At 39.6% G+C, this 22713-nt stretch overlaps 1 protein-coding gene across 8 annotated transcripts in view; it reads left to right on the top strand.

The window, feature by feature from the left end:
• Positions 1–22713, top strand: part of MAPRE2 (microtubule associated protein RP/EB family member 2) — a 197030-nt gene that overhangs the window by 142919 nt on the left and 31398 nt on the right. For all 8 annotated transcript variants that reach the window (XM_082699580.1, XM_082699584.1, XM_082699583.1 and 5 more), the window contains 2 exons: positions 16449–16594; positions 19858–20071. In XM_082699580.1, the coding sequence (XP_082555706.1) occupies positions 16449–16594; positions 19858–20071 (360 nt within the window). The remainder of the gene's footprint in view (positions 1–16448; positions 16595–19857; positions 20072–22713) is intronic.

The raw sequence follows: 22713 nt of genomic DNA, 5'->3' as shown, positions 1-22713 counted from the left end.
TGCAGTGTTTTATGCATGTACATGTGTGCGTAAGACTGGGATGTACATCAAGATTCAAGGTGGCAGAAGAGGGACATCAATGTTTCAAATAATAAATGCTGTAGTATTCAAAGAAAGATTATTTTAGTCTAGAAAAGGTTCTTGTCTTAGCCTTACTTGCATCTTTGGCCAAACAGCCATGCAGATTTAGTGGACGGTGAATAAATATTTATAAAGCATAATTTAATTGAAATGCTATTCAAACTGGATTTTTTAATGTGGTTAAGATTCAGGCCAAGAAGGGGAAGATGGAGATTTTGGATAAAGGTACCGTTCAAATGTCCTTCTGATGTTGTATAATGTCTGTAGATACTATTTAGGGCCTACTGTGTGTCCGGTAATGGGCTAGGAGCTGGGGATGCAGTTACATAATAACAGATCATACCCAGTGGACACCTGTTCATGCCTTTACTACTGAAGTTCTCCTCGATCCTTGGATCCAGATCATTCAGGTTCCTTTTCCTCTGGCTTCCCTAAATACAAAGCAGAGGTGAAACATGGTCCCTGCATGTAAGTAGATGTCCAGCTGATCTCCCCATTCAGGTGGCCTCTAACACTAACAGGCACTTTGTGCATAGGAATATCGGAAACATTAACAGGCCATCTAGTTTTCCACAGTTAAGATAATCAAGCCTGTGGGGTGCCTGGCAGAGATCCAACTCTTGATCTCAGCTCAGGTCTTGATCTCAGAGTCATGAGTTGAAGCCCCATGCTGGACTTCTACTTAAAAAAAAAAAAAAAAAAAAAGTTATTAAAAAAAAAATCTAGATGCCTGGGTGGCTCCATTGGTTGAGCAACTGCCTTTGGCTCAGGTCATGATCCTGGAGTCCTGGGATTGAGCCCCTTGTCAGACTCCTTGCTCAGCAGGAAGTCTGCTTCTCCCTCTCTCTCCGCTTACCACTCCCCCTGCATGTGCACTCTCTCTCTGTCAAATAAATAAAAATAAAGTCTTTAAAAAAAAAAAAAAAAAAAAAGATCAAGCCAAGCAGCTTTAAATTTTCCTGTTCTTCAAAGGAAAGTACTTTTTTTTCTGAATTATGTTCTTGAATATACAGTTTATCAGCCATGTAGACACTATAAAAGAGGAGTGTCAAAAGTCACTGTCAAATGCTTGGTCATGTCAGAATTGTATACCTGGAAAAAATAATTGAAGTACTTGGCAACTCTACACCATGGCTCTGCAGGTTGGGTTTTTTCCACCCTGTAACCATTACGTAATTCAGACAGATTGCAAATTACCTCTGTGTTTGTTCCCTCCCTTCCAAAGGTTTGATCTTGCCCAAGTATTAATACTCATAAACTTTTATGACCAAATTATTTGACAGTAAGAAGCATGTAAATAGGAAGCTTATGCCAACATGATTTCCTGCAGTTTCTGTTCTCCCTAAGAAGATCATTCTCCACTTTGATTTCTTCTAGATTACATTGTCTGACAATTCGTAGAAGAACATTAGGAGACCAAAAAGGCACCACATTTTCATGAAAATATGTATGTCAACTCTAAAATTATATGTAATTGTGTTTACATCTAATGTTCAAAAAAACTCTTCCTGGTTTTTTTTTTTTAATTCCTTTTTTTTTCCCCCATTTCCCCTAGGGTCGTATAATTGAATCCCTGAAGTAAATACTCATCCATTCCTCATACTAATTTAGATTTCTCCTAATACTAGAGTCATGCTGAGAAAAGCAACATGTTCTGGGATTACCCTGTGAAATATAAAGAAAACGGTTCGTTATGGAAGAATATTCTCTCATGTGTCACCGCCTGCATGCATGTCAAATGGTGGTTCTTCCCAAAGTGTTGGGGACTTTTTTGGATACCACCTCTGGCCTTCTGGGCTTTTTCTGGCCCCCAGACCTCTTCTCTGGGAGGTGTGGGGAAGAGAGCACTCTGGCAGGTAGAGGGTGTTACTGGCATTGGTGAGAGCGGGTGGACTGCATGTGAGGGGGAGCGGTGATAAGTAAGGAGCTGTCACCTGTAAGCCTTGGAGAACAGGTGAAGTAACATGGATCTAGAAAAGCCCCCAGTCCCAAAGACCGTGACCTCAGCCACAAAGAGATCAGCTGTAGAGAGAGGTCCACTGCATAAAAGTGGACTGTGGGTTTGTTCTGGGCAGTTCATACCACTATATCTTGCACTGTGTGAAGAGCTTCTTCGTCAGCTAGAATACCAAGAGTTTACATAGTGGCCTAGCATGGCCTGTTGGTAGAGTGATACAGTAGACATTCCTTAAGAAACTGGGAGGAGTGCATAGGCTTTAGGTCTCTTGCCATTATCTCATTTTCCCTTAAAATAGATATATCCTAAAAATTGGAGCTTCAAAATGGTATACTTTAGGGGCACCTGCGTGGCTCTGTTGGTTATGCTTCCAATTCATGATTTCATTGCAGGTCATGATCTCAGGGTCATGGGTTCAAGCCCTAAACAGAGGGTGGTGTCTGTGCTCAGCAGGGAGTCTGCTTGAGATTCTCTTCCTCTGCCCCTCCCCTCACTCATAAGCTCACATTCTCTCTCTCAAAAGAATCAATCTTTTTTAAAAATGGCATACTTTAGGCATTTTTCTATAAAGACACTTGTGCCCAGAAATAAGCATATTTATTAATAAGCAAATAACCAAATTAATTTGCCTCTCTTCTTGGCTTATAAAGCTTTGAGCAGTTACTGCAACCAGTCTTTCCAGCATCATTTCCATGACCCACTGCCCTTCGCCTACATTTGCCCTAAGTCATTGTTCACCAAATGTCCTAATTCCCTCTTTGCTTGGAATGCCTTCTCTGAAGGCCATCTCCAATGCCAGCTTCCTTCCTTTCTTCCAGATGTGAGCTCTCCCTGTTCTCAAAGTTCAGATTTCTAAAAAGTCTTAAGGTTGTTAAGTACCTAAAATCTCAACATCAGAGGTTATGAAGCTCCTTGAGGAGCAGAAATGACCATGCAAGTTGAACTTGAGTTAATCTGTTTGAGAATATTGCTTATTCTTTCTTGGCATTTTCTTGGGCAGAATGTTGAACATTAATGCCTTTAGATTTATGTGTCTCTGCCATATCCTTGAGCACTTCTAGTTTTGTGTGTTTGCTGATTTTCCTATTTCTCTGAGCTCTCAAAACTAAGTTACTTATTTAAAATCCAATTCCTCAATAAGTATTGGTGGTTTATTGGTTTTTCATTGATTAATAAAGGGACATCCTTATATGTCTCCTTCAGACAGGCATTTCTTTAGCATAACCAAAAAATTAGAAACAATCCTTTTTTTTTTTTTTTTTTTTTTTTTTTCAGAATCTTGCCACCTCCTTAAGCTTTCTGTGATGAAAATACTCCCTTTTTACCTAGTCTTGTAACTTCAACACTTAAAACAAAATTGTCCGTTGAAGTAGAGAAGGTAATACAAAACAGTGGGAAAACACCAAGTGCAAATGTGAAAAGACTTTGTTCCCTGATGTCACAGCTTTATAGAAGCTGGTGCTGATGAACGAAATAAGAAAACTGACTCCTTCAGACTGAGCTTCATATATACCTCTCTAACTTGTTTTTCATTTGTAAGAAAAGCTTTTTGTGCTTTTTTTTTTTCTCCTCTTTCTGGAATGCCAGATTCTAACTTTAGTTCTATTCTGGGAGTCAAGCCTTTGGGACATCTCACTGCTAGTTTCGGTATCAGACTCTCTGGAAGCCAGTGACCTTTTGTCCTGCACACCACGCCTGCCTGTGCTCCAAGTGCTTCTACTTCCTTCATTCCTGATGCCCTTGTAGAAGTCAGATCTTTCTGTACGAAGGTGGATAGCTTGTACAAGACAGCTTGTTGTGGTAAAATTTGAGCCCATTACTCTAAAGGACATCACTGGTGTTAGAAGCTAGAAGTCAAACCAGGCTCCCAGCACTGGATTGTCCATTAGCAGATGTAAAGAAGTTTTTTTGTTTTTTTGTGTTGTTTTGTTTTTAAGGTTTATTTATTTTAGCACACATGTGGGTGCATGCAAGATGGGGAGAAGCAGAGGCAGGGGAAGAGAAAGAATATCCTCAAGCAGACTCCACATGGAGCACAGAGCCCAGGACTGGGCTCAATCTCATGACCTTGAGATCATGACCTGAGCCGAAATCAGGAGTTGGATGCTTAACAGACTGAGCCACCCAGGTACCCCTGAAAAGAAGTATTTCAGACCAACAAGATAATTCTTCACCTTCCACTTCTTTTAATTGGTTGAATCTTTTTCTGTATCAATAGGCAGATTTGAAGTTTTGTATTTTTTCCTAAAAGCATTAAAATAGAAGATGACAAGTTAGAGGGTTACTTGCCATTTAGTTGGAAAAAACAAAACACAACCAACTAGAAATAGTCTGGTTATACTTCAGTTTTATATTCTTGTTTTCAACTGAGAGAAAAGTTTCTATAAAAATTTCCACAAATACCTCTAGTAAGATACCAGTTCTCTTCTCTGTATTATAGATTTCTATCCATTATAATCTCTAATTATTGCTCTAAAATTTACCTTTTATCTGAGAACACTGATACCTAAATCTTAAGGGCTATTTCACATGTAAATTTTTGCTACATTGACATTCCTTTTGAAAAATATTCTTTAATCTTCCATGATTTTTTAGAAGCACCTTTAAATCAACTCAGTACACCAGTCTTACTATCTGATCAGTTTTTTCTTAATGGCAGATCTCACTTTTAACACTGTTCTGCAATTTTCTTAGTTAAAAACCCAATTTAAGGGTAACATTACCTTTCTAAAAGCATTCTTGCTTCATGGGGTACCTGACAGGCTCAGTCGTTTAAGCGTTTTACTCTTAATTTCGGCTCAGGTCATGATCTTGGGGTCATGAGATGGAGCCCTGCGTCAGGCTCTGTGCTCAGCAGGAAGTCTGCTGAAGATTCTCTCTCTCCCTCTCCCTCTGCCGCTACTCCTGCTCACACGCACTCTCTTTCTAAAATAAATCTTTAATAAAAATGAAGAGTATTCTAGTTTCTTAACGGCAGGTTATAAGCACAGAATGTTAGTGCCTTTAGCTGCAATTTGCTGCAGACTTACATGATTTTTTATTTTTATTGAATTCTACAGTATTATTTTCAGGCATACAACATAGTGACCAACAGTTATATACATTATGAAATGCTCACCATGGTAAGTGTAGTTCATCTGTTACCATACAAATATTACTGTTGGTATTTCTTATACTGCACTTGTCATTTCTATTACTTATTTCATAATTAGAAGTTATAGGATGCTTCAAAAGGTTTTATATCCTCTGAATTAATAAAAACCTGAGTGTGCATATCAGGTGAGAGCCCAGCCACATGGTTTGGCAAGGCCTTATAATATATCCGCTGATACTCTTCAAAATCCGTTTGCCTGAATAGTGATTGCTGGCACATTTCTTTCTCTGTAAAGGAGGAGATGAAAATGTCCTGTGACAGCTTGCTCTTTATGTGGAAAAGGGAAAGGAATGGGGTGCTTTTCAGCACCCTGCACCATTCACCTGAGCCTGCTCTGTCTATGTCTGCGGGAGCTGAAATCTTCCTGCTGGTTATTACTCCTTTTCCTCTTTCTAAAATCAGTTTGAAAGTTACTTGTCTTTGGGACTTGTTTAAAATATGAATAAAAAGTTTGACATAACTCCAAACAGTGGGAAGGAGCAGGAAGCTGAGTGGAGGACCGTGGAAATTCCAGAGAACAAGCTCCATGGAAGCTAGATTTCTGCACTCTGGATCTTTCTTCCTGCACTTGTGACTCGGGGCAGGTGAAACAGACAGCGTCCTAAGTTCACTCTAACGGCGGGAAATAATACCGTGGTAACCAAAGCTAGCAAGCTGCTGTTCATGCCAGGAATGTGGGACATGCCCGTAAAAACAAAAACAGAGCTATTACTAACTTAATCGTATTTTTGTTGGATTAGGAAGATGCAGCTGAACTTGAGGATTTTTAAATTCCTGTAAGATGTTAATGTTTCAAAGCATTATTTTACAGTGGCCATTAAACTCAAGCCTTGCATTTGTGTAGGGAGGGAGAGTTCTGCTGATGTCCTGGAAATCTGTGACCCTGTGTTCTGCAGCCTCAATTCCCTTGATAAGAAGCCCTGACTTCCCAGAGGGGAATAGGATGCTGCCTTCAGCTAGCGGTGAGAGCTTCAGTTACAAACTGAAGTCACACCAGATTAAGGAATGACAGGGCCGAATGCAAAAATAGAGCTGGAATGATCCTGATTATTGTGTAAAACAATATTCCAATAGGAAAGATCTTTACTAAGTCAACCGTGGAAGGTGCCAGAACATGGAGTTCTGTTGCTGAGTATGTAAATGTCCAGAGCTCCTGGAGGAATACACGGGAGAGCCATAATCCAGAAGGGGCGTGTGTGCCCCCACCTTCCAGGAGCACGAGTCTAGACGCCGCCGTGCCCCTAGTGTCTCTTCCAGCAGCTAGGACAAGAGATGGTGATGGCTAGAAGCAAGAGTGCTGGCAAAGTCTTAGTCATTTGAGAACGAAGCATTATTGTCTCCTGATTAGCAGAAGTATCAAATATCCTTGAAAAGAGACATCATGGCAGAGAATTAGAGAATTATCTAATTTTAGAGCTTATAGTTGTATCCAAACCTGACGTTTTGCAGATAGGAATATTGCTGGCTTAGAAAGGTTTGACCTGTCACAGTTCGTTCACAATGATTAAGACTTAGATCCAAGGACCAAAAATTCAGTTCTCTGTTCTCCTCTGCCTACTTCCTGAGCAAGAGACACTACAAGAGAGACTAAGGGTAGCTTGAGAGAAGAAGCTTTGCCACAAATCATTCACCTGCAAAGAAAGATATAATTGTGTGGATATGTCTGGCAAATTAAAGTTGTCATTCTTCCAACCCATCATCAGTACCACTTAAGATGGTAGAAAGTTGTAATTGAATCCAGTGATACAGACATTTCTGTGTAATTGTTCCTTGGTGTGTGAGAACATCAGGTGGGCAAATTGAGTAGCTCTTTTGTGGCAAAACCCAATATAGCTTAATGTCTTCAGCACAGATGATGTCACATTCCCGGGAAAGGGCTTAGAGATTTTGGCAACAATAATACATATGTATTAACTTTATATATATACATATCACATAAATAGATAAAACTAAATTCTTACCTGTGTACATATACTGGAATACACGGGAACAAACAAATGAACCACCCATCCAGATTGTCCCAAGATTGTCCTGTGACGAGGAAAGGGATCATTGACACTCCACCCCTGACATCACCTTGAAAGGTTCATGGGGTCTCTTGCAGTTTATTTTGTGACTTCTTACTGAATTATAATCTAGAAAAATTTCTGAACCTTGAGATTTCAGTTATCATTTCCTAGAAGCAGCATATGAGAAGAGGAAATATTTAGGAAATTGAAGTTCAGATCAGAGTATAAATTCCACTTCTGTTATTTTTATTAGATGGATGACTTTCTGAACTTTGTTCCCAAATCTCTAAAATAGGGTGGTGGCGATGAAAATATCCCGGTGAGGGTCCAGATGTTAAAAATAGATGTGAAACCTTTAACAGATTTCACATAAACATGGGTATTTTCATTTCTTACCTCTTTGCATAATCTATAAACTAATATTTCCTTTTTCATTTTCTGGACATTTCCCTTTAAAAATAACAATTTATCCTGATATTAATATCCTGTCAAATCCTGGAATCTGGTAGAAATGAGTTTATCTTCTCATGCTTTTCATGATTCCATGACTTAAATCCTATGGCCTTGAATCTTTTGAGTATAAGAAGTCATTTTTGAGTTCTGCCTTCATACCATGCCTCACCTAGTCATTTTGGATCCTGTCCCCAAACTTTTTAGCTCCACTAGGTCCTTCTGATGTTTAACAACTGAAACCATTCTCATGGCTGTAGGTACAAGCATAGCATGGCACTCTACAAAGAATATTTTCCTTTTTTCTATTTCCTCATCATTTTCAAAACTTGTTGACCTTCATGACTGCAGAATACCTTGAGTTCATAGGCTCAGAGCATGACCCCTCAATCTTGTTAATAAGCACAATATCCTAAATTTGGATTGCTTTTCCCAGATGTATCATATTTTTAGCCTTTTGAAGTTTGTCTTTCCCCTTTCTGCAAACTTGGGTTCCAGGGTGCTTCTTGTTTAGACTGCTTGTTAATTTTTCACCCTGTCAGTTATTAAAATATATAGCAACTCTCCCTGTACTCTTATTTGGGACTTTGGTAACATTAGAATTTTACCATCAGCCAGCCCTTGCTGTGGCTGAACTGCTGTAACCTGTAAACCTTGATTTGTTGACCAGATAGTTAAGGCCACCCTGTACCAGGGACTGTATTAAAGGCTTGTAAACAGAAGGAAGCTAGACAGGTGAAGTGTTAGCACTCTTGAAACTTACATAGCAGTGAAGGGAAGGGAAACCACAGACCAATATAAGAATTAGTAAAATAGACCTAAAATAAGATGACATGGTGGAGATTCACTTCAAATAAAGTCAGATGGAACTAGAGCATAGAGAATTGACACTGCAAGAGAGACTAAGGGCAGTTGGAGCCACGACTTCAGTAAGAAGGTGAGAGGAGATGCGATGTAGAGCACAGCTGGAGGAGTCGCCTTGGATAGATGGCAGAATACAACAGCCTTGTTCAAGTTATGCCTTGGTTATAGTTTCCTACCCAAACAGGAAGTCTTGACCATGTTCTTAGTAGCAACAATTAACTTCAAAGTATTCTTTCATGATGTTTCTTGGGCACTACAGATTTGGGGAACTGGATGTTGAAAATACCTAGACGGATATTCCCAGGGGCAGTCACAACAAACCTTAAGCATAGTCCCCAAAGTCAGTAAGCTATTTCTTTAAAATTTTCAGGGGTTCCTTTGACTCTAAAGAATATGACTTATGATAGAATACCTTAAGTGATCAACTAATGTACCATTTACTGGGGGATGCTCATATGATCTACTCTTTCTGCATTGCTTGTTGGATAAAAATGACCCTGCTTGTTTGATGCTCATGTGATTCTGAAAGCATAGAGGTGGAAAAAGCTGAGGATATAAAGAGAGTAAACTGTGCCATTGGCAATCTAATAATTTTTTTTTTTTACTTTAGTGCACAAGCTTTTAGACACTCAAAAATAGGAAAATGTTCCCAACATATTTTTTAAACTTAAACAAATCATAAATAGGACAGAAGCTCACAGAGTTTCAGCCTCATGAGTATAGATGCAAAAATCATAAAGCCTTTGTGAGTCTAAACCAGCACTGTAATAAAAACTTAGTAAACATTCCCACGTAGGTCTTATACCAAGAATGCAAAGATGATTCAACTTTAGGAAATGGAGAATGTGATTGATCAGTTAATAGATCAAAGGAGAAAACATTTTTATTGTTTCTGTGGTTGCTGAAAAGATAGATATCGGGACCCTTTCCTCATACAGCTATTGGTAAAACTCAGAAAAATATTTACATAGTATTAGAAATTAGTGGCCAATGACAGACTTAAAGGAAGAAGAAGAGATATTCTCACTAAAGAAAAAAAGTGTATATATAAACAAATATACACACATAAAAATATATTACAAAATATTTTATGTATTATTTGTCTCTAGGAAACTGAAGGGAAACAACTGTATTAGAACTCATGAGTTGGAAAATGAATATTTAAAAACCAAATAGCCTAGATAAAATGGTTAAACACCTAGAATGACATAACTACTGAAACTTAAAATAGAAATTCTTAATGGACCTATATAATAGGAAATGGGATTAGTAATTTTTAAAGAATCCCAGAAAGAAAAGCCAGAGCACAGATGACTTCAATTGTGAATTCTACCAAGTGTTTAAAAAAAAAAAATTAACACCAATCCTTCCCAAATCCTTTCAAAACATAAGAGGAAGAAACACTTTCTAACTTACTCTTTGAGGGCTAGTATCAACCCAAACCAAAGCTATGACAAGAAAACTACAGACCAGTGTCTCTTATGAATAGACATAATTTCTCAACAAAGTACTAGCAAAGTGGATCTGGCAACATGTAGAGAGGATTATGTGCCATAATCAAATGAGATTAAATGCAAGAAACCAATGTAAAACATCATTTAATAGAATAAAGGACAAAAGCCATGTGATAATAGATGCAGAAAAAGCATTTGACAAAATTCAACACCCTTTTGTTTTAAAAAATACTAAAGGAGGGGTGCCTGGGTGGCTCAGTGGGTTACGCCGCTGCCTTCGGCTCAGGTCATGATCTCAGGGTCCTGGGATCGAGTCCCACATCGGGCTCTCTGCTTGGCAGGAAGCCTGCTTCCCTTCCTCTCTCTCTGCCTGCCTCTCTGCTTACTTGTGATCTCTCTCTGTCAAATAAATACATAAAATCTTTAAAAAAAAAATACTAAAGAAGAAACAGAAGGGAACTTCCTCATTCTGATAATGCTATCTATGAGAAACTTGAAGCTAACATTCTACTTAGTGGTGAAGAGCTGGATGCTCCCCCTACCCTCAAGACCAGACCAGGATGTTCGCGGTCAGCACTTTTTTTGACATTGTGCTAAAGGTTCAAGCCGTGGCAATTGGGCAAGAAAAATAAGCATTGAGTTTAGAAAGAAAATAAATTTGTCTCTGTTTATGGATGTCATGATCTTGTATGGGGGAAAAAAGTCCTAAGCACCAAGCACCAAGAAACTATTATAACTGAAAAATGAGTTAAGCAAGGTTGCAGGCTATATAAGATCAATACCTGAAAATCAATTGTATTTCTTTCATATTAACAATGAACAATCCAAAAACAGAATTAAGAATACAATTCCACCTACAATAGCATTTTTAAAAATAAAAATTTAAAAGTGGAAGGCTTATATACTAAAAACTAGAAAATATCATTGAAAGAAATTAAGTGGAAAGACATCCCATGTTCATGGATTGGAAGACTAAGTCTTGTTAGGGCAATATTTTTCAAATCTCTAGATTCAGTCCAATCCCTATCAAAGTCTTAGCTGCCTTTTTACAAAAATTGATGAACTGATCCTAAAACTAATAAGGAAATGCAAGGAAACCGGAATACCTGTTTGGAAAAGAAAAGCAAAGTTGTAGGACTTCTGCTTTTGGTTTCAAAACTGAGTACAAAGCAACAGTAATCAAGACTATTACTGCATAAGGATAGATATATAAATAAAATTAGGAGCCCAGAAATATACCCATACATTGATAGCTAATTGATATTCAACCAGAATGCCAAGACAATTGAAAGTATAGTCTTTTCAACAAATGGTGCCAGGACAACTATCACATGCAAAATTATGAAGTTAGACCCAAATGTTACACCTATATATACAAGAAATAATTCAAAATGGATCATTGACATAAATGTATGAACTAAAACTACAACTTTTGGAGCAAAATGTAGGTGGAAATCATTACGCTCTTGGGTTAGGCAGTGGTTTGTTGGAAATGACAAAGGCCCAAGTGACACCCCCCCCCAAATTGTGCTTCATCAAAAGTAAAAAAAAAAAAAAAAAAAAGTAAAAAGTTAAAAAAAAGTGTGTTGTGTGCCTGGGTGACTCCATTGGTCAGGCATCCAGCCCTGTGATTTCAGCTAGGGTCATGATCTCAAGGCTGTGGGATTGAGTCCCATGCTGGCTCCATGGTCAGTGAGGAGTCTGCTTGAGATTCTCTCTCTTCCTGTCCTACCCCGTTTGCAAACTTGCACTCTCATTCTCTATCATAAATAATAAAATCTTAGAGCAAAAGTAAAAATGTGTGTGCTTCAAAACATACTATCAAGGGCACCTGGGTGGCTCAGTCAGTTAAGCGTCTGCCTTCGGCTCAGGTCATGATCTCTGGGTCCTGGGGTCAAGCCCCACGTGGGTCTTCCTGCTTAGCGGCAAGTCTGCTTCTCTCTCTCTCTCCCCCTCAGCCCCTCCCCACCGCCCATTCTCTCGCTCACTCGCTCTCTCTCTCTTTCTCTCAAATAAATAAATAAAATCTTTTTTAAAAAAAAGATACTATCAAGAAAGTAAATACTATCCACAGAAAGGAGGAATTAGGGACGCCTGGGTGGCTCAGTTGGTTAAGCAGCTGCCTTCGGCTCAGGTCATGATCCCAGCGTCCTGGGATCGAGTCCCACATCGGGCTCCTTGCTCCGCAGGGAGCCTGCTTCTCCCTCTGACTCTGCCTTCCACTCTGTCTGCCTGTGCTCGCTCTCACTCTCTCTCTCTTACAAATAAATAAATAAAATCTTTAAAAAAAAAAAGAAAGGAGGAATTATTTGCAAATTAGATACCTGATAAGAGACTTGACCCTAAAATGTAGAAAAAACTTTCATTGATAAAAGGAAAAATAACCCACTTTATAAATGAGCAGAGCATTGTGCATAAACATTTCTCCAAAGAAGATCTATAAATGGCCAAAAAGCACACGAGAAAGATGTTTAACATTATTAGTCTTCAGGGAAATCAAATCAAAATTTAAACCAACTAGGATAACTAGAATCAAAAAGACAATTATGATTGGTGAAGATGTGGAGAAACTGGAACCCTCATACATTGCTGGTGGGAATGTAAAACACAAAACAGTTTGGCAGTTCCTCAGATGTTAAATATAGAGAGAAATGTACCACAGCCCAAGAGAACTGAAAACTTAAGTCTACACAAAATCTTGTACATGAGAGTTCATCATAGCTTTGCTCGTAATAGGCCAAAAGTGAAAACCCAAATGTTCATCAGCTGATAATAAATCAATAAAATGTGGTATATGCACACAATAGAATATTTTTAAGCCATAGAAAGGAATATAAAGTTCTGATACACACCACAACACGGATGAACCTTGAAAAGATTTTGCTAAGTTAAACCAGACACAAAGGCCGCAAGTTTTATGATTCATTTATATGAAATGTCCGGAATAGGCAGAACCATAGAGACAGAAAATAGATTAGTGGTTGGTTACCAGGATCCGGGAGTAGGGGAGAGAGTGGCTGCTAATGGATATGAAGTTTATTCTGGTGATAATGAAAACCTTCTGGAATTAAATAGTAGCGATGGGTGCATGATTCTGTGAATAACTTCAGTGCCACAGAATTGTATATAATTGACCCTTGAACAACATGGGTTTGAACTGTCCCTTTCCATTGATATGTGGATTTTTTAAAAGATAAGTACAGTACAGTATCAGAAATATAGTTTCTCCTGTGGTTTTCTTAACATTTTCTCTAGTTTGCTTTATTATAAGAATATAGTATTTGGATAGAATACATGTACACATACAAAACATTTTGACTATTATCGGTAAGGCTTCTAGTCAACAGTAGGCTCTTAGTAGTTCAGTTTTTTGGAAGTCAAAAGTTACCTGCAGATTTTCAACTGTGTGGGAAGGTCAGCACCCCTACATTCATGTTATTCAAGGGTCAACTGTACTTTAAAAAGCTGGACTTTGATATGTGAGTTATATCTCAAAGAGCTGATATTTAGTAAATTTCTACTTTTTTAAAGAAAATTTATTTTCTATATGCCATGAATGACAAATATAAAAATAGAAAGGCAAGAGTAAATGGATGATGAAATTTAAGACAATTAAATTTTGAGAAAAAGGGAAATTATACTGCAGATAATAGTATATATTATAGTATTTGATTAACAGAGTATGAACTTAACCACTGGGACAGACCAAAATAAATCTAGAAAGAGACCTAAATGCATGTATTAGGAAACCAATATATAGTAAAACTAATGCTTTTCCTCAGTGGGAAAAATACAGTTTATTCATGAAATGATGACATTCAACACCTATCTGACTTAACAGTTGGCATTTGCCGTTGAAAATAGCAAAAAATAATCCTGGCAAGCTTAGGCAGAGACACATTTACAGGAAGAATATTTGGTAGCTCAGTCAATAGGAAATCAGGCTAGAAGCTGGGAACAGAGCCTCCCTTGTGCCACTCGCCTAGGATGCCACTGTGTTGCTGTCACAGGACTCTAAATCCCACCCATGCCACCGTGACTAAATTCTAATAGTCCCTGTGTATGTCTGCCACTATTTAGACTGTGAGACCTACGCGGAGCCCAGGACATAGCCCCACATCTTTCCTGCTGGGGATGTTGAAAAGGATATCTGCTCACCATCAGTACTGTGGTGGGACGCAAGGCACTGTCGCATCAACCCAGACAGGAAGGTGCCCAAATGTTGGTGAGCCAAAAATGACAGATTTCTACTAACATTTGGAGTAACTAAAATTAGAGCCATCCTTTATGATATGGACCAAAATAAATTCTACATGAATTCAGAATGTAAATGTGAATCTTGAGACCATAAAATACTTGAAGAAAATATATGTGAATATTTATCTAATCTTGGGTTGAGAAAGTTGCTTAGCATGAAAAAAAAATCAACCATTAAACATGTCAGTAGAGAAGGGAATCAGTCTGTTAGATTAAAGGGGGAAAAAAATGGTATGTACCAGAACATTAACAGTGGTTCTCTCTCTCTCTCTCTTTTTTTTTTTAAAGATTATATTTTATTTATCTGATAGAGATCACAAGTAGGCAGAGGCAGGCAGATGGAGAGGGGGAAGCAGGCTCCCTGCTGAGCCGAGAGCCCAAGACGGGCTCATCCCAGGACCCTGAGATCATTACCTGAGCTGATGGCAGAGGCTTAACCCACTGAGCAACCCAGGTGCTCCAACAGTGGCTCTCTTTAGGTGAACTAGAAATTGTTTCTCCTTTTTTCCTGTTTCAAGTTTCAAACCTGTTACTACTTTTTAAATTTGGGAAGTGAGTGAGTTGGTTGATTGGTTTATAAGAATACATAGGTGTCTGGATCTTTAGAAGTACATTTCATGCTAAACACCACTGAAGGAAGAAGAACACTTCCAAAAGTGGGTAATGAGACAGTTATGTTTAGACATCCCATCTCTTGTTTAAAAAAAAAAAAAAAATGTTCAAATGGCTATTGAAATTTGTTCCATGTGGCGGCACTTCAAAAGGAAGTCAATAATTGAATTATGACTGTAAGAATGCCCAAGATCATGATGTTTCTCTTACCTCCTCCAGTGTTTGTTTTTAAGGGAGCCCATCTGCTTGCATAGGAATATACTAGTTTGTCCTCAGGGTATTGGAGTCTAAGGGGAAACCTCACAGATGCCAAGATTCTGGAGGTGGTATTTACTGTGGTCTATATTTCATTACCTTATACTCTTACCTACAAACAATGAGCTGCCTCACCATTTCCCATTGAGGCAGCTGCTAGATCCCCAGTACCTTGTTCAATCTTGGATTCCTGTCTCAGTAAAGGATGCTTAGTATCTTTGGCCTAAGAGATGAGTTGGTTTCTCCCAATGTGAAGGTGTATCTCCTGAATGGAATAAAGAGCTTCTCACAGAAACCTTGATACCAGAGCAGAGGGGAGCCTTTCATGTTCCAGAAAGGCCATCCCTGGCACATTATAGAGACAGACCAAGAGATCTGGAGCAGGAAAGAGAACACAGAAATGCCAGCTTGTTCCCCTTCTTGCCACTCAATTGCTTTTCCTCCTTGTAAAAGAAAAATAATCATTCTGGCTTTGAATATCCTTTGTAAATGCCTATAGCCTTAACTATTAAGAAGATGTGAATCAGTAAACATGATCTCTCTGGGATTTTCTAGTGGAAATTGTCATGATGTAAGAGTTCTTCATAAATATATATATATATGACTTACTAATCCTTTTTTCTAGAGCCATTTCCTCAGGGGACTCATTGAACATTTCTGTTCTTTTTATTCCTCGGTCATAAACAGCATGACTCTCAGCTTCTGTAAGTTTCAAAGTCTCCATGTCTTCATCCTTCATGTGAATATAGGACCCCATCGCCCTGGCCTGAAATTAAATCAGGATACAACTGTTTTTGGCATTAGATGGTTTACTTATCCAGTTTCACCTCATTTTGCAAGGTGGATATAAAACAGCTTGGGCATATTTGTATTTTCATGTGTATTTTTATGAGCTATGCCTTTCATGAGAAGTTTAGCGGTTTTCTTGTGTTTAAACTTTGTTTTTCTCTTACATCTATATATTTGGATGCCTTGGAGCAGGAGCATCTAGATGGAAGAACAAAATGTTTCTTTTTTTATGATAGAAGCGAAGAACAGTTATTCTGACCCTGATTTCCTTGGCATTAATGTATTTCTGTCCACTGTTCATGAATGTGGTCATGCTCTGGTGAATCCAGTGTCAGTACCACAGTGGTTAGGAATGGGGAGAGTGGCAGGGGCTGCCTGGAGTCATGGCCCTGCACCCCGCCCATCCCCCTGCACTCCCCTGCCCCCACCCCCCATGCCCCGCCTGGATGAATGAGGGAGGTGCAGCACACTGAGAGGAGCACACAGATCCCTCCAGCCTGCCCAGCAGTCCTCAGTCACACCTGGCTAGTCAGACTGACACCAGCATTTCTCTCCTCTCTTTTCAGGAGCTGCCTATTGCCAGTTTATGGACATGCTCTTTCCGGGCTGCATTAGTTTGAAGAAAGTAAAATTTCAAGCAAAGTTGGAGCATGAGTATATTCACAATTTTAAACTTCTGCAAGCATCGTTTAAGCGAATGAATGTTGATAAGGTAGGAAACTAACTTAGACCTCCGTAAAATGCATGGTCTTTCCTCAAAATTGTTTTTGTGCCACGATGCAGAAATGCAAAGAAGTATCCATGGTGTATATATCTTGATCTTGTCAAAGTAGTTTGGGGTCTGTGCCTAGCATAAAGTATCAACCCTCACTTCCCTTATTTGTAGGAGGCTTTCATTGAAGGAAGTCTCTAAACTTACAGCTGAAGAATTATGGCTGAAGTCCACTCAGTCTCCGCCTACTTCCTGTTATGCAAATAGGCGCATAAGCCATAGTCCGTATCTGCATGCTTTCTGTATCTGCATGCTTTCTGTTACGCAAATACACACATAAGCCATATTCTGTATCTAGGATCTGTTTCTTAGAGGGAATAGTTTGGGAAAAAAGGAATTTTGAATAAGGGGAAAGAGAAAAAAAAAAGAATAAACAGAAAACTTCTTGGCATCAACAGTAGCTATAACTAGGCCATGGAAATAAAAAATGTAAATACTGTTACAAGAGACAGGTTAAAGGAAAAGAGAAAAGTTTTCTAAACCGTACATGTTTTTAATGTAATATCTTCCTAAACCAAAGCATTCTTACCAAATATTAAAATCTTTGCCTCTGGTTTTCTCATAATTTTTTTTTCAAGAGACTTACCTCTAACAGCTCAACCTTTTGGAGTCATTTCAACTATGTCCTTTGCTGTGGTTAATTTCCAGTTAGCTCCTTCCATATGCATTGGAAACCAAGCTACATAGGTTCTCCTTACTTATTAACAGTATTACTTCTCCATACATGCTCCTAGATCATAAAGGAAAACACTCACTCATAAATAGCTATGCAACAAATTAGGGCGTTCTACATTCTGTGGAAGCGTAGACAGAGTGGCTGAGCCATTGTTAAGAATGTTGAAGATAAAATTCTGGCGCAGGGAGACTGGCCTTGATCACCTTTGTTAGCCTCTCTAGCTTAATATGCTATGATTCCACCCAAGGGTCCTTGGAGAGGCAGTCGTCCCTGTGAATGCTTGTCAGAGCATGACAGCAGGTGGGAAGTGTCTGTGTGAAGATTTGCTTGCCACCCCAGATTTTGAACTTTTGCCCCCCAGAACTTATATTTGGATAGGGAATGTGAAATTAAGGCAATAGAAGTGAGTGCCTACTTGGAACAGTTAAGGTAGTAGTCTTGCCATCATCTAAAACTGGTTCTAGGGACGCCTGGGTGGCTCAGTTGGTTGAGCAGCTGCCTTCGGCTCAGGTCATGATCCCAGCGTCCTGGGATCGAGTCCCATATCGGGCTCCTTGCTCCACAGGGAGCCTGCTTCTCCGTCTGACTCTGCCTTCCACTCTGTCTGCCTGTGCTCGCTCTCGCTCGCTGTCTCTGACAAATAAATAAAATCTTTTAAAAAAATAAATAAATAAAAATAAAACTGGTTCTAAATGTTCACGTTTGGCAGGAAACAAAATATAGTAGCATGTTAATTAAAGGGCCGTATTCCCTAAGGAGGTATTTAAAAATGATTAACTGGCATAAACAAAAGTTATAAATCAGAAAACATGAAAATCCTCAGCACAATAAAAAGTCAGCTACTAAGTGCATGTGTGAAAGGAATTCTTCCGTGTGGGCAGGCTTCATTGAAGCTTGGGAGGAGAGAGATCCGCATCCAAGTCTCCCTCACTGAAGAGTCTTCGCGAAAAATGTGCCCCTCTCCCAAAGTTTGTTTCTCTTTATTTTGCTCCATAACTTGAGTTCTTTTCAGTTTTAGCTTCAACAAACATTTTGGAAAAATCCATTGCTAATGATTTAGTTTAATGGGTGGCCTAAAATGCTTCAGGTGTTTTTTTCCTTACCGTGGTCTTTGATATTTGAGGTCTTTCTCTATTTTTAAGTGGTCCTGATCATCCATTTTAGGATATCTGTGGTATCCAGCCCCTGAAGTGGCAAAGCCTTGCTGAAAATTTAATTTATATGGCTTCTGTTCATATTATTACTTTGTGAAGCTGTGTGCTTTGAATGCTGGGTTTGTGTCTGAATCGGGTAGCTGTGATTGGACTCACTCCCCAGCTTCATAGCTCTCGTGGCCTACATTCAGCTAGGATTCCCACTCAAAAATGAGGAAGTCAGAACCTGGTAATGGCACAGTTTGCATAACTAAGTCCTATTTTTCCATTTTCCTTCAAAAATAGCTGCCCATCAAAGCTAATGAGTCACCCCACATTTCATCCTGTCCATAATCCTGAAAGTTCCTGCACAACTTCTAAAGGGAATAGCTATTGGCTATCTAGGTTGCCAGTAGAGTTCCTCCATGAAGAGCCAAGATCTGTCTCAGAAGCTGAGGTGATGATAGTGCAGAATGCCTTCAGTGACTCCCTCAGTCAGACCCCATTTCTGTCCTTCTGGCACATTAGCTGTGCTCCTGTGTAGCCGATCTCACAACCTAGAGATTGTGACCTGAGCCGAAATCAAGAGTCGGACACTTAACCGACTGAGCTACCCAGGGCCTGCAGGCAGTTGTTTTTTTTTTTTTTTTTTTTTTAAAGATTTTTTTTATTTATTTGACAGAGAGGCGGAGAGGCAGGCAGAGAGAGAGAGGAGGAAGCAGGCTCCCTGCTGAGCAGAGAGCCCAATGCGGGACTCGATCCCAGGACCCTGAGATCATGACCTGAGCCGAAGGCAGCGGCTTAACCCACTGAGCCACCCAGGCGCCCCAGGCAGTTGTTTTTAATGCCCATCTCTTTGTATCATGTAAAAACAAAACAACAACAACAACAAGCAGGAAAGTTTCTTTTGCTTCATATGAACCATTACATAAGCTTATGTTTGCATTGATTTAAGCCTTATTCATTCTGCCTGGTAGCTATAATCCTTACAGGAGTTCATTCCAGCACTGCTAGATCAAGTGTTAGCAATAAATATGGAAAGCCCATCAATCTTGAAACAGCAGAACATCCCAGGCCCATTTTTTGCAGGGAGATGCTTGAGTAATTAAATACATGATGAGGAGGATCAGCCCCTCTTGACAGCTAAGGGTATTCCTTGTTTCGTCTCATTTGTTCAGAAGTGTGAAATAATTCAAAAGAACCACTTAGAGCATTTTAGTTTAACTTTTCTTTAATATGATGGGGAAAAAAAAGGTGAATTCTAGAACGTAGCTAGCCAAGAAGCTGTGGGGAGACCAGTAGTAATTGTGGACATGTACGAAATAGTTACAGGGAGCTCCTTGGTTGTGGTAAATACACACAGGGTCATGAGTCACGGCGATTTTGTATTGCAGGTGATCCCAGTGGAGAAGCTGGTGAAAGGGCGTTTCCAGGACAACCTGGATTTCATTCAGTGGTTTAAGAAGTTCTATGATGCTAACTACGATGGGAAGGAGTATGATCCCGTGGAAGCGCGGCAAGGGCAAGACGCAATCCCTCCCCCTGACCCTGGCGAACAGATCTTCAACCTGCCCAAAAAGTCTCACCACGCGAACTCCCCCACTGCAGGTATCGGGACAGGGAAGTCCAACAGTTGCTTTCCTTTTGGGAAATGGCTCTGGTTCATCTGCGCTCTCCTGTGTTGGGTTGATTCTTCCCAGCAGGCTCTTTATGCCTCTGGATTTGACCACATTATCTTCCCAGCAGTGCCTTATCTGTAGTAAGTCTAATGATCGTGATTTAAACTACTAAAAAGGCAGAGTTACTCACTCTTTATCCGTCAAGCTGCATGTTAGGATCATACTCCAGGGGTCGATTTCATTTTCTTGGTATGTTTTTCTGAAAAATATCAAGTGTCTGTTTAGATTTCAACTGAAATATTTTTATGACTTAATTGCTGGCTGTAGAAACCAGGATGTGAACCAATTTATGCTTTTAAATATGAATATACTCTTTCAAAGGAAAGTCATGAAATATGCATCCTCTCTCCTGTATGGCTGCTGCCAATTTTTGTGTGATAATATTCAGCAAGACCTCATTGTATCCAGCTTGGTCCAAAAGTGAAGTCATTGGGGAAGGATACCTAGAAATTTAAAATCTTTTAAACTTCTGTGGATAAAATCTTTCAAAGATATAAACATCCTTCCATAAAAAATAGACTTTATCAAGCAGGAGGGTGTTCTTGTACAAATTGAGATCATTATTACACAAGTTGCAGTCCTGGACAGTTAAACGATGAAATGCTCAGAAACTACTTGTTCCATCCTAAAAACCAGTGTTCATGCTTGTTAAGCCAATAACCTTAATTTGGTAAACAGTACAAATTCCTTATTTATGCCCAATCAGAATGGATAAGAGGTGGCCGGAAAAATACTAATACTAATACTAAAAATACAATACAGGCATCTTGTAGAGGCCAGAGGGGGTCCCTCTGTGAGCCTCCCACATGTCCATGTCATCGAGGCTGGCAGTGTGCCCTCAGTGGGAAGGGGGGAGACTGGTTTGAAGAATGCTAGCATTTCGTGTTTGGGCAGACAAGGAAGGGTTTGCACAAGAGGAGGGAAGATGCCAAAAAGATTAAGGAAATGAAGGAATGACTTGTCAAGGAAGCAGAAGGAAGGGAACAGAATGGCCAACAATGTCTCAGTTTGTGGAGGAGTCAAGTAAAATGAGGATGGGAAGAGTCCATTGGATTTCTCAACTTAGGGGTCACTCAGTGGAATGATGGGACCCAGATTGGTAGAGGACTCGAGGAAGGAGATTAAGATAGCATAAAAATACAACTTTGGAGCCATAGAGTGAATGAATGAGTTTATATAAAATAAACCAAGCTAAGCACAGATCTCCTGGAAAAGGGAAAAAAGGAAGCTGAGAAAAAAAGACATGAGCATCAGGGAGAAAACTAGGAAGACTCGGCATCATAGAATGAACAGTAGGAAATTTCTGGAAAGAGGGATCACCAGCAATGCAGAATATTAATTGTGGAGAGATCAAATAGGATGAAGCCTGAAAAGAGGCCAAAGATCCCGGGCTCCCAGGAGGTGAGGAATAATCCTTGAGAGAACAGGTCTGTTAAGACGCTGAGTGCATAATCCTAAATTCCAGGAGAATGGATAGGAGCGTGGCCTCACTCACAAATGGTAAAGTCACTCAGTAAGAGTAGACTCCGCCTTCACCAAATTTGTCAGGAAAAAAAGTTGAAAAACGTTGAGTTGTTGTGGGAAAAGCTGACAGTCTCAAGAGGTGAGATTGGAAGGAGCATGGTGTTGTCCTTGCTCTGTTTTGGTTTGCTTTCAGGACAAGGCACAACGGGCAGTTTTGTAAAGTGAGAGAAAGTTCCATGGGAGGAGAAATATTTGATGATAAGGAAAAGGCAAAATTTGTGGAGCCAGGACCCATAAACCATTTGTATCAAATGTGTTGATACAAACTTAGAAAGGAAGGGGAATTTTATTTTTATTTTTATTTTTATTTTTATTTTTATTTTAACAAGTGCTGGGGAGAGAGCGGTTGGGTGAAGCCACAAGGAGTTTGGGGGAACAAAAATTTACGGTGGTTCAAATTGACTTCAAGTTTGGTCTCAGAAACTTGATCAGTACAATATATGTGGGTAGAGAAGATGATGGTGTGTTTTGTCCAGCGTGGGGGATTTGGTGGCAAATGGAATAGGAGGACATGGGCAGGAGGGGAGACTCAGGGCACCTGGCATTTCTCATCTTAGTGTCTTTTTCTAGAGCTCTTAATGGTGTACAGATCCATCTTAAAACTCCACTGCCACCTTTTTTTTCCCCCACGTTTTTTAGTAGTGAAATCAGACAGGCTTCAGAAATTTATTTTTCTTCCACAATCACAGCGTGTCCTTGGATTGGCACCACTGCTCCTGCTCCCCCAGCCCCACCGCCCGTGCTGCTGCCTTGGCCTTGTTCTCTAGCAGCTCCCCCATTGGTCTTTCTCAGAAGCCGCAGAGAAGTGTGTGCTGTTATGATAGAATATCCGTGAACCTGAAACAGAAATACATTTCTTCCAGAGCTTAACCTCTGGACAAAGCTCAGGAAACACATTTAGTTCTTACGACTTATGTTCCTAATACCTTGACCATGTGCACCTTATTGGTCTTAATCAGGAGGAAAGGGTATTTTCAAAAGTCGAACCAATCATAACCTTTTTATAAAAATGGGTTCTGTCTCTTGGACATTGTGGGATGGAAAAAC

This window comes from Mustela nivalis (assembly GCF_964662115.1).
Source record: "Mustela nivalis genome assembly, chromosome: 14".
Lineage (NCBI taxonomy): Eukaryota > Metazoa > Chordata > Mammalia > Carnivora > Mustelidae > Mustela > Mustela nivalis.
Note: the sequence above shows the minus strand (reverse complement) of the source record. Positions and strands in the feature narration are given on the sequence as shown.